General features: G+C 34.1%; 1 protein-coding gene across 2 annotated transcripts in view; it reads right to left on the minus strand.

Moving 5' to 3' along the window:
* Positions 1-2,388: 2,388 nt before the first annotated feature.
* agbl4 (AGBL carboxypeptidase 4) overlaps positions 2,389-12,613 on the minus strand; it is a 549,929-nt gene continuing 539,704 nt past the window's right edge. The window contains exons 11-12 of one of the 2 annotated variants that reach the window (XM_065248477.1): positions 3,329-3,425; positions 2,389-2,934 (exon numbers count right to left, since the gene is read on the minus strand). In XM_065248477.1, the coding sequence (XP_065104549.1) occupies positions 2,829-2,934; positions 3,329-3,425 (203 nt within the window). In that variant the 3' untranslated portion in view covers positions 2,389-2,828. The remainder of the gene's footprint in view (positions 2,935-3,328; positions 3,426-12,613) is intronic. The other variant, XM_065248476.1, reaches the window with a different exon arrangement.

Here is a 12,613-nt window from a genome sequence, read left to right on the forward strand (position 1 = left end):
TTGAGCATACTTGGCAAAAAAGCCCATCGATCATATTATAATTGAGGGATTTGAGGCCAAATATAGGGAAAAAATAAATAGAACAAATTACATACTAGAATTGTTGTGTTACTACTATTGTAAACAGATTTTACAATATCTTACCAAATCTTGAGCAGTTTGGACACTCAACTATAAATAAAATGTAAAATGTTGATAGACAGGTTTTGTTAAACCAAAATAAATAAGTGTTTATGAAAGTCACACACAGTTATACAAATGTTTAAAAGTCCTAATATGTACATTTAGGTGCAGACATGTACACCTGAGTGTTCGAATAGGTGTGGGGGTGGGTGGGTTAAGGGGGGTTTTTTTGCCGGGACCTCCTATAAGAGGGACCCCCATAAAGCACAAAATTATAAATTAGGCCATTTCCTGGTTTTTATTAAAATTCCCGTGCTACGCTGCCACTATACTAAAGTGACAATGTCCATTTTTCTTAATTTAGTTTTATCCTTCATGTATCAACATATATTTTAAAATGTATTTCAGGGTTATACATTTCTAATTTTACAACCCATACGTCAAAAATATTTTTCCTGGCCAAAATATAGAAGTTTATAAAGTATATTTTTACAGTTGAATATACTTTTAACCTTTTTAAACAGGTTTGTAACATGAAGTTTTTCTTCCAGTGCAATATGAATAAATGATTTATTATATATATTTTTTAAATATTTAAAAATATAACAAATTGTCAAAAAAATGTATTGGTTGAAAAAATCATTTTTGTAAACATATTTCTAAATATAGTTCAGCAAATATATTTTTTGGCAATTTTTTTATATTTTAAAATACATTTACCGTATTATCCGGATACTTCATACTTACTTACAAGCCGCACCTGACTACACTGCAAATAATGTTTTTTTATTCTTAGTATTTTTATCTTGTTTTCAGTAAAAATATCTAAAAATTCTCAAATTAAGATGCTTTTTCTTGATGAGCAAAACGACCCAAGAAAATAAGACCAAAATATAAAATTTAGGTGATTTTGTGAATAAAGCAAGCAAAAAATCTTGAATTTTTCTTGAATGTATTGTTCAAGATTTTTTGCTTACCCCATTGGCAGATTTTTTTGCTTGTTTTATGCACAAAATAACTCAAATTTGATATTTTTGGTCTAAAAACTAGACTTATTTTCTTGGGTCGTTTTGCTCATCAAGAAAAAGCTTCTTAATTTTAGAATTTTTAGATATTTTTACTGAAAACAAGACAAAAATATTACGAAATTTTTTCTTGAATTTTTTTTTTGCAGTGTATGAAAAAAGTGCAACTTATAGTCCGGAAAATATGGTAAAATTACATTTGAAAATATATATTTTTTGCTGTATGGATAGGGTTTGAGTTTAAGGTAACTTGGGGATTCTTTGATAAAAATGTTGATCCAGGACCAACAAAAAATTGTGAGAAACGGGGGGCGACCCGGGGGATGGGTCATAGCTAGGTGACCCCCATAATCTTTGACATAATCGAACACCTATATGCACCCTTTAAGTACAAAGATGTACTTTTTTTAAAAGGGGAACACACCAGTGACAGCTTTTGTATCTTTTTCCTTTAAGGCATGTGTCTAAGTTGCAGTGCCTTATAATGATGCCCAATGAAGAAGCTGACCCCATAGTGAACCATACAATGACAGAAAGACCAGTTAAGGCCAGTTAACTCATGCACAGAAATGTAACGTCTCAATGTTTAGGGCTGGAAATGGAAACCGTTCACATCAACTTCAGGACAATTAAAATGTGTTTGTGGCAGTGACGTGAGGCAGACACAAGGGACTAATGGGTCGAATCTCTGGTTAAAATGACAGCGCAGTAGGAAGGTGAAGCTCTCCATAAGCGCAAAGGCTTTTAGGTATGACAGCACCATTACGTGTGTGCGTTTGGAGATTGTGTAGATGGATGTGTTTTCTCATTCACATTAGCTCTCACCATCTTCTCTTCTACCATCTAAAATGCGAGTCATTTGTTTTTGCCTTTTCTGACTGATTGCCTCTGTTATTCCAAATGACTGGTCTGAAAAATACACGCTGCTTTTCACAGCCATCTTGACTGATAGCTTGAGCCATTCTGTATTTTAGACCCCTCGCATTGTTTTTGTGTGTTTGTGTATTGGCAGATCAGACATTGTTTAGAAATACTGTTTCAGAATTTGTATTATTTTATGATATTTTGCTGAACACCAGACAATGTGTTGATGCGTATTGTCTTGAGATTATGAAGAGAGGATTAAATATGCATTGTTTTCTTAACAGTGATTCAAAATTACTTTTTCTTGTTTTCAATACAAGCACTTAATAAGACACTGGAAAGCTATTTTTTGTATCAAGCACTTTATCAGAACCAAATTCATAAACACAAAGCATGAACATAATGAAAGGTCAATTGCTTTACATGTAAGCAATTTTGAAGCATTCAGATTTGAACAAACAACTAATATGACAAAAAAAGCATAAAGTACAAAACAGTACAAACAATCATTTTATCAGAATGAATGCAGCTGAAATTAAATGTCTGTACTTACAGGCAATAGGCAGCTTCAAAAACAAGGCAAAGGAAGTAGTTAATATTCAACAAAAGCACTAAAAAACCAATAAATGTAGCCGGTGGGACAATTTATAGATGATGTTTTCTTTGAGCAATATCTCACAAGTGAAAAATATTAGCAAAGCCTCCAGAGTCTTATCCTTACATACAACTTGGACAACAAGTGGATTGCTGTAAGTTGATATGAACACATAAATTGCAGGTGGACAATATAGTTCATAACAACTTGCTAGACCTTGCTTATTCAGTATTGCCTGGCCCCATGGCTTTTTTGTCACCTTTCACCTGATTCTTCCCATTTCTAGTATTGTTTCCTTGATGACTGGTGGACGTTCCATCAAAAGTGCTGAAAAACATAAAGCTTGTTTAAAGTAAAATCAGAATTACATAAAGGTGTCTCATTCTCAGCATCAAACAACACATCTGTTGTTGCATAGTGCCTATAATGCTAATCTGTTTGTATACGTTTTGAGAAATAATATTAGATATTGGATTCACAATGCATGTTAAAGTCAGATGTGTATGTGCACTCTAAAATAGCTGGGTTTTGTGCAACCCAATGTTGGGTCAGAAAGAAACTAACACAAACCATTGGGTTGTAATTTGTTTCAACACAAAACGCTTTAATTTAACCCAACAGCTGGGTTTATCCATTTTTGACCCAACGCTAAAGGTTAAAAATATCCCAGCATTTGTGTGCTATTCATCTGCTTCCTGTTAAATGTAATCACATTATGCACCTGTGAACGTGTCCTGTTAACTTGGCCTCATCTACCAGGTTGTTCAGCTTGTAGTAATCCAGGAACGTCCGGGCCACGTTTCTGCCCAGCTTCGTGTCTGTGAAGAGGAGATTAAGGAGCATTCCAGATTGCATCACACAGATTATTACATCGATTGCTTAGGTTAACTAATAGAGCAATGTGCTAGCAACTCAAAGGTTGTGGGTTCAATTCCCAGGGAACAAAGATACTTATAAAAAGTATATCTTGACTGCACTGTGAGTCACTTGATAAAAGATTTCGGATAAAATCGTTTGCAAAATGCAAAAATGTAATGCACACATTGCAAAAAAAAAAGATTTTCAAGAAAAAAATTCTTAGTATTTTTGTCTTGTTGTTATAAAAATATCTAAAAATACTAAAATTAAGATGCTTTTTCTTGATGAGCAAAATGACTCAAGAAAATAAGTCTAGTTTTTAGACCAAAAATATCAAATTTAAGTGATTTTGTGCATAAAAAAAAAAAAACTGCCAATGGGCTAAGCAAAAAAATCTTGGACATTTTTCTTAAACACTAAATTCAAAAGAAAATTCAAGAAAAATTTGCTTGGCCCATTGGCAGATTTTTTTGGTTGTTTTATGCACAAAATCACTTAAATTTGATATTTTTGGTCTATAAACTAGACTTATTTTCTTGGGTCGTTTTGCTCATCAAGAAAAAGCATCTTTATTTAAGAATTTTTAGATATTTTTACTGAAAACAAGACAAAAATACTAAGAATTTGTTTTCTTGAAAATCATTTTTTAGAGCAAAACGATCCCAGAAAATAAGTCTAGTTTTTAGACCAAAAATATTAAAATTTAAGTGATTTTGTGCATAAAACAACCAAAAAAATCTGTCAATGGGGTAAGCAAAAAATCTTGAACATTTTTCTTTAGATATTCTTACTGAAAACAAGACAAAAATACTAAGATTTTTTTTTCTTGAAAATATTTTTTTTTTACAGTGATACAGCTCTCTTAGCTGTAAAATGCACTGACAGATCCATGCACTGCAAAAAATTACCTTCTTACTTAGCATTTTTGTCTTGTTTTCAGTTAAAATATCTAAAAATTCTTAAATTAAGATGTATTTTCTTGATGAGCAAAATGACCTATAAGTTAATTTTTAGACAAAAAATATAAACTTTAAGTAAATTAGTGCTTAAAACAAGCAAAAATCTGCCAATGGAATAAGAACAATTTTCTTGAAATAAGTTACATTTTTCATAAACACTTAATTCAAGAAAAAATTTCCTTATTCCATTGGCAGATTTTTTTTCTTGTTTTAAGCACAAATTCACTTAAATTTAGTGAAAACAAGACAAAATACTAAGTAAGAAAGTCATTTTTTGATGTGTGTATAAAACCACACAGGTCAATGTTTATTTAAAAAAAATATGTAAACATAATACACCAATATATAAACATAAATTTTTTAGATATATAGGAGTCTCTGTATTCCTATAGATACAGTTGACAACAAAGCAATATCGGGATGCCTCGGAGGTCCCGCCACACTTAGGACGTGGGATCCTTGGAAATCTTTAAATCTCTTTTCTGACGTTCCGCTATTAATCGAAAAATAAATAAATGAATGAGAGCCGGATTTTCTCCCATCTCGTACCGTTGCAACCATTTGCAGTAAATAACTGGCCAATACCCAGCAGAGCAATGCGGAGAGTAAATAAGCGGCACGGCGGAGCCAGCGCTCGACTCCTCGTGAGGATAAATCAAACGCCTCTCAGTCAAGTCAGCCAAAAAGGAAAAAACGCATCTCATTCCTGCAGTTACTTACAGCCGAGCTTTATTTAAATTCATGCATCTACTCCACAACCCCCTCACAAGCCTTTCCTCCACTGTGCCCACGTTACAGCGAACATCAATTACCAACAGCACTGCATCAAAGAGCTGTGAGGGCACTTACAATGCAGCTGAAAGGGAGGAAGCCATTTAACACTAAGAGCCGCACACTAGGCAAACATTGAACTGAAATCATTTTCCTTTCATTCAAACTCTATATCTGAAGATTTCAAATAAAAGCCTGATCCAGTGTGATTTAGATCACAGTCTATAGGACGGATCTGGTTTTCCCTGATAAATTTGTGTTTTACTGAAGTAGGCTACCTTGTGATTTAAATCCTGTCCGAATAAAGCACTCCTGCGTTTTCACACATAAAGTCTGTAAAGTTTATGGAGCAAATTACCTACTATTACATCTGGTTACCTCAGGGGTTCCCCAAGGAATCTAATCTTCTCTGGATGGGAGTGATCATTTTTTCAACAATGCTTCTCTCCAATTATATTGACCTTCATTTAACACAAGTAAAGTTTCATGTGTTAATTTTCTCCCTGGGGCATTTTCATTATAATTTAGACCTTTTTGGCAAATGTCTGGGTATTATAACAATTGCTGGTTCAAGACTTGAACTTCAAGTACTGTCATCATGCAAAATAAAAATGTAAAAGAAATGAAATTCAAACCAATTCCTTATTCTGAATTATTTTCTTCCAGTTAAAATTATACTACTAGTCCTGTTCATTTAAATGGATTTCGCGAGGCATCCAGACCAAATGACTCTTTGTTACTAGGGCTGTGTATTAGCAAGGGCCTCACGATTCGATGCGTATCACGGTACATAGGTCACCATACATCACAGTATATTGTGGCACCATACATATTTTGTTGTACTATAAACAGATGAAAATACAACATGCTGCGTATTCTGGTAGGTGTATCTCATTATATTGATGACTCAGCAGACAAAAAAACTAGCCAAATATTGATCACACTGTAAAAAATTGGTTTAACCTTAAAAAGTTACTTTAATTGGTAAAACCTAAAAAATTAAGTTTAAAATTTTTCTAAAGTGGAAAAGTCAAAGAACAGGGCTGAATTTAGAAGCCACCAAACACTTCCATGTTTTCCCTATTTAAAAACTGTTACATGAGTAGTTACACAAGTAAGTATGTTGGCACCAAATAAAACTTTTGTTTGGAGCCATAGGAATGAATGGGGCTAGGCTAAATGCTAACACATTCAAGAAGCGCTGTACAAAGATTAAAGGGCATACATTGAAAAAAGATAGGTATGTATTAATTCATCTAAGTTGAGGTAAAACATAGTAAAATATTGAAAAGCGGTGGTGTTTTCCTTTAATGTAATTGTAAAAACGAGAGATCCACATATAAAATCACAAACATAAAACATCATTTGAAAAACAGATCCCATCCACATAGTGTCTATGCTTTGTGACTGTACAGTATGTTATGGTCTGTGATAGATCTTTGTCTTGTAGGACACTGGTTTAGAAGAGATGTTTTATCATGATCTGATAAGAAACGTTTTCTCCAACTGTGTGTTGTGGTTAACCTGCTGCTCTTTTGCGGCTGGACACTGTTGATAAATGAAAACCGAGGTGTTATTTTTCACCTTTGGCTGTCAGAACTTTACTGATGTTCCCCGATCGCATGTCAGACTGTCAAGCTGTTTGAGTGAAACAGCAGCCCTGGAAGAAAAACAAGGTGGAAAGCGATTCAGTCATTTTTTTTTTATTTTTCCAATTTCTTCCGACGGTCAAAAAATTCCTTGGCCACATAAATCCAGAGGCCACGGCTGCAATCCTGTTATCCAAAGCTGTTAACTCGTAAACAATCCTTCTTTGGTATGAATGATCCAATCGACGGACATTGTGCCACGTCTTATGTATATGACACTAGTGCACATTCATGCTTAATGACAATTCAATCCATGTTCCTCTTTGATTTACTTGGGCACTACTTCTTTATTCATAACCACTTCAATCTTGCAATGTAATTTGACCATCTTTCAGTGAAATAAAATGGCACTCAACATGACCTTGATTAACAGAGAGGTCACAGTGTCTGTCTCGAAACTCTTCCATTTGGTCTTTCGGATCCAGCAGTTTTTTCATCGACCCCCTGCTTTCTGTGGCCATGACAGCCACCGCAGTGTATGGAGTCATTCTGGGTTTCATCCCTCACCCAGCGGGTTGATGGGAACTCTCTCCATGCTTCCAGACCCTGTCTTCACACCCCATCTGGCCAGGGCGGCAAACACTGCAGCCCTTCCAAAAACAACTGCTATTTTTGGATGCCGGGCAGGGATGGCACTTTAAAGGATGACCGAAAAAATGTAGCATGACACAGCATTCCAGATATTTGGATTTTAGCCTGTTTTTTACAGGAGTATTGCTTAATATAAAATATAATATAAAATATCCAATGTATTTTTTATTTAAATTTTGCTAATGATTTTAACTCATTTGGCTTGCCTTCACCAAATGATAATAATAATATCACATAAAATTATTTATTTTTTATCAAAATACTGTAAAGTCTGACTTTGACTTAAAGGTATGGGAAGAAATTTCTCGCACCTTTTAAGTTTATTTTACTAACAACAAATTTTATTGCATGTCACTATTAGTTTTGCATTGTTATTACTTGCATTTGGCATTGCTTTCATCTCTGCATGAACCTGCCACCAATTTTTGGGTCGTGACCCTCCAGCTGAGAACTGACCGCTGGCAGAAGTTATAAAACGCTTACACAAATCTCTCATCCGTCACATCTTTGCTTTGACCTCTTAAAAGTTTCATCCTACCCATCTGATAAACAAAAACTCTTCCAGTGAGTAAGTGCGTGTGTTCGCGTGATCTCAGAAATAGCCCGGGAACCCGCCGCGTGCAGATGGCCTCTCCACTTGTGATGTCACGACAAAGCCATTTATAACAAGAAATATGTGATGGAAGATCAGGTAAGGAAGAAAAGGAGACTTCATCAGCATCACAGCTGCGAGCGGGACTCTCCTGCGCTCTGATTGGCTGCCGGCCAGGGCCCAGCAGCAACCAGAACGCCTGGAACAACCTGGAAGCGGGAGGAATACAAGGTACTGCCAAAACGATGGAGGGTGGAATTTTCCAAAACATTCACCGTTCCACCTGCACGGTAGACGAGAACGGTTGCATAATAACAAGCCATAACTGCAAATTTAGACTTACAAGAGTAAAATAAATTATTATATTTTCCAACTCACTGAGAAAAAATTATTTTTAAGAAAAAAAAATTCTTAGTACTTTTGTCTTGTTTTCAGTAAAAGTATCTAAAAATTATTAAATTAAGATGCTTTTTCTTCATTAGCAAAACACCCAAGAAAATAAGTCTAGTTTTTAGACCACAAATATCAAATTTAAGTGATTTTGTGCATAAAACAAGCAAAAAAATCTGCCAATGGGCTAGCAAAAAAATGTAGATTATTTTTCTTAAAAACTAAATTCAAGAAAAATTCAAAACTCAGATTTTTTACTTGTTTTATGCACAAAATCACTTAAATTTGATATTTTTGGTCTAAAAACTAGACTTATTTTCTTGTGTCATTTGGCTTATCAAGAAAATACATCTTAATTTAAGAATAATTTTTTATTTTTACTGAAAACAAGAAAAAATACTAAGATTTTTTCTTGAAAATAATTTTTTGCAGTGCATGCTACATTAAATAAATGTGCCAAATATTTACGGTCAATTTTAAAAGGCATTTTTGGAACAGTCAATGTTAGCCAATAATCCTTTTATGTTCCTTTTACTTCTTTCTTTAACACTCTTTATTAGTTAATTTATTATTAAATAAACTTTAAAGTTTGTTTATGAAAAAACATGTGACAGATTCAATCAGTCTCCCAAAAATTCAATCCTTTCCCTGCAAACAATTATTTTCAAGAAAAAAAATTTCTTAGTATTTTTGTCTTGTTTTCAGTAAAAATATAAAAAAATTCTTAAATAAAGATGCTTTTTCTTGATGAGCAAAACAACCCAAGAAAATAAGTCTAGTTTTTAGACCAAAAATATCAAATTGAAGTGATTTTGTGCATAAAACAAGCAAAACAATTTTTGGCAGATTGGCAGATTTTTTTTGCTTGTTTTATGCACAAAATCAATTAATTTTTTTGTCTAAAAACTAGACTTATTTTTTTTATTTCGCTTTGCTTATCAAGCAAAAGCATCTTAATTTAAGAATTTTTAGACATTTTTCTTGAAAATATTTTTTTTCAGTGTTCATTGTGCATTGTATAGCACCAAACAGGTGTTTATTGCTGTTTTCTATTTTGTAAAGGTAGTTGCATTTGTATCTTCTTGAATGTTTATCATATGCATGTATGAAGATATATCAGTCCAGATGTTTTAGTGCAGCTTATCAAGTCATGCGCTCTCAGTTGTGCGGTTCGTGTCATTGGTGCGTGCAAGGTTTTTAATGTCATCGGCATACGCTCGTTGGATCGATTGTCGTCTTTGTTGCGACTCAAGGGCGAGTCTCCAAGGAGCTGACGAGATGAGAGGGAGATGGACGTTTTCACGGCCCGACAAATAATTTGTTTACCAGCTTGTGTATCCGCACGCAGCTTTCAAGCAGACATACGGACAACGATGCCCCCAATGACAAGGAACAAGGCGCCCTGGTCCGGAGCCGATCGCGCGCTAACAAGCAGACAAATTAGGAACAAAAGTGGCATCAATACGGTTGAGTGACAGGCCTGTCACCGGGGTGTCACAAAGTGCCAATTAACAATGTTAATTAAAACAGTAAACACGAACACATACAGCATGCAGACAGGCGTTGTCTCCCTGCAGCTCAAACTCCCAGGAAGCACCACGTGTCCATGAAACTGCTGTAGAGGACATAAAGGCCAAACTTGGGCTCGACAAATCCGAATGCAACTTTTAATATGATGGGATGCCATTATGTGCTTTAACATTCATCTATGCACTTAATCAGGTAAGCATGCTAGCATCAAGAGACGTGATAACATTATACATTAGAGTCCTCACTAACAGGGAGGAGATGACCGTGGTCAGTGCTGGTAAAGGGCTGAGATAAGCACTCTGGTCTGAAGTATTGGTTTTAAGAGCAATGCAGAGGTGCAGGTATCAGATTGGCCACAGGCTGGATCGGACTGCATCCACACAATCAAAGTCATTTCATGCCATAAAGCTGTCAAAGAGCAGAACACTGCTGTATCTGATGACCTCTCCAGACAATCTGCTCCGCAGATAGAAAGAGTGAGAGAGGATCTTGACCATTAGAAGTTAACTCAACAAATAGCAGAAAACAATGAAAACAGATCTCTCAGAACTACTTTACTTGATTCTTTCACTAACTGATGACTATATAGAAGAGCAATATCTTTTGAATAATATAAGTGTGAGTCTGATAAAGATTTCAAGGTTATTTTTTTCACAGAAAATATATGATGATTTAATGTAGAAAATTGCCAAAAGAAGTTCAGCACAATATTTCTCAGCATTTAGCATGACAACATAGGCAGAGTTTGGGGGGAGGGCAAGGGGAGCACTGCCCCAGACAAGAGCCAATTATGCAAAAAAAAAGAAAACAAGCAAAAAAATCTGCAAATGGAGTAAGAACATTTTTCTTGAATTAAAGTAAACTTATTTCAAGAATTTTTTCTCACCCCATTGGCAGATATGTTAGCTCGTTTTAGGCACAAATTCACTTAAATTGTATATTTTCTATATGATAACAACATTTATTTCCTTACACTGCAAAAATGATTTTCAAGAAAAACATTTCTTAGTATTTTTGACTTGTTTTCAGTAAAAATATCTAAAAATTATTAAATTAAGATGCTTTTTCTTGATGAGCAAAATGAACGTAGAAAATAAGTCTATTTTTTAGACCAAAAATATAAAATGTAAGTGATTTTGTGCATAAAACAAGCAAAAAATCTGCCAATGGGGTAAACAACAAAAAAAAATGTTCAGTGCCATATTTCTCAGCATTTAGCTTGACAACATAGGTAGAGTTTGAGGGGAGGGTAGGAGGAGCACTGCCCCAGACAAGAGCCAATTATAAAAAAAATTATTATTATTTATATATATTATTTATATATATATAGTATTTATTTATATAACAGTATATATATATATATATATATATATATATATATATATATATATATATATGAAATTTATGTGATTTTGTGCATAAAACAAGCAAAAAAAATCTGCCAATGGGGTAAGCAAACAAAATTTTGAAACATTTTCTTAAACACTAAATTCAAGTAAAATGTGCTTACCCTACTGGCAGATTTTTTGGCTTGTTTTATGAACATTGAAATTTTTTTTCTTGAAAATATTTTTTTTGCAGTGTAGGTCATTTTGCTCATAAAGAAAATTGATCTTAATTTAAGAATCTTTTGATATTTATCCTAAAAAAAGATAAAAATACAAAGTAAGAAAGTTATATTTTGCAGTGATTAATAATAGTTTGTCTAAAATTAATATTTTAATAGGTAGACTGAGTAACTGAAAAGCGGGGTGCATGATCTCTGAAAGCAAATGTTGACATTTGAAATCACCTAAACAAACGCGCCCCTACCCCAATAGAATCTGGACCTTCTTTTGATAGACCCGCCCCACACATATGCAGGCAATGATGTCCATTACTGCTGACTGGTTAAAAGTGTGTATTGGTACTCAGCTCGACTGCCTTTTCCAAGGTGTTTTTCAACAATCATGCAAAAATAGTTTAAAATCATTAAAACCATAGTTAAAAACCATGAATTCACTTTCGCTCATCTCAAAGTATTGCAGTACCCTTGTTTGCCATTAGGTGACCCTCATGCACAAACAAGAAACTTCGCCAAATACAGTACACAAACATTTATACTAAACATGCTACAAAGCGTATAAGCAAAATTGTTAGCTACAAAAAAGACTCCACACAAAGGATTAAAGAAGTGCAGCAAAACAATCTGTTATTCATCATGTTTGTTAACATAAAGTTTTCGAATGAACAAACTCACTAAAATATGCATTCCCAGACCGTTTGAAAATATAGAGATTATGGAGTGTACTGAATTGTTGCCTCACTATCTGCAATAAAATGTGACATAAAACCAGCAATGCTACTGTGATATGTTGCAAAAGAAATAGATTGTTAATATAACAGCTATATTGTAAAAACAGCTGAGCTATTTCCATGCTACTGCAAATGCAGTTAAAAGTGAACATTGTCATTACATTGAAGAAATAAAGTCTTGTTTGGAACAACAAATGGGTGAGTAAATAGATTTCATATTTGGTGCACTATTCCTTTAAGTTGCGTCTACAGTAAATCCGCTGGGCTTTTCTGATTTAACACTCTGTATTTTTTATATGTATGGCCCTTTCTCAATCTCAAGACAACATTGCAGCATTTAAGTTTGCTGGATTCAAACTGATACGTCTGAC

Source organism: Paramisgurnus dabryanus, chromosome 11, assembly GCF_030506205.2.
Source record: "Paramisgurnus dabryanus chromosome 11, PD_genome_1.1, whole genome shotgun sequence".
NCBI classification, from domain to species: domain Eukaryota; kingdom Metazoa; phylum Chordata; class Actinopteri; order Cypriniformes; family Cobitidae; genus Paramisgurnus; species Paramisgurnus dabryanus.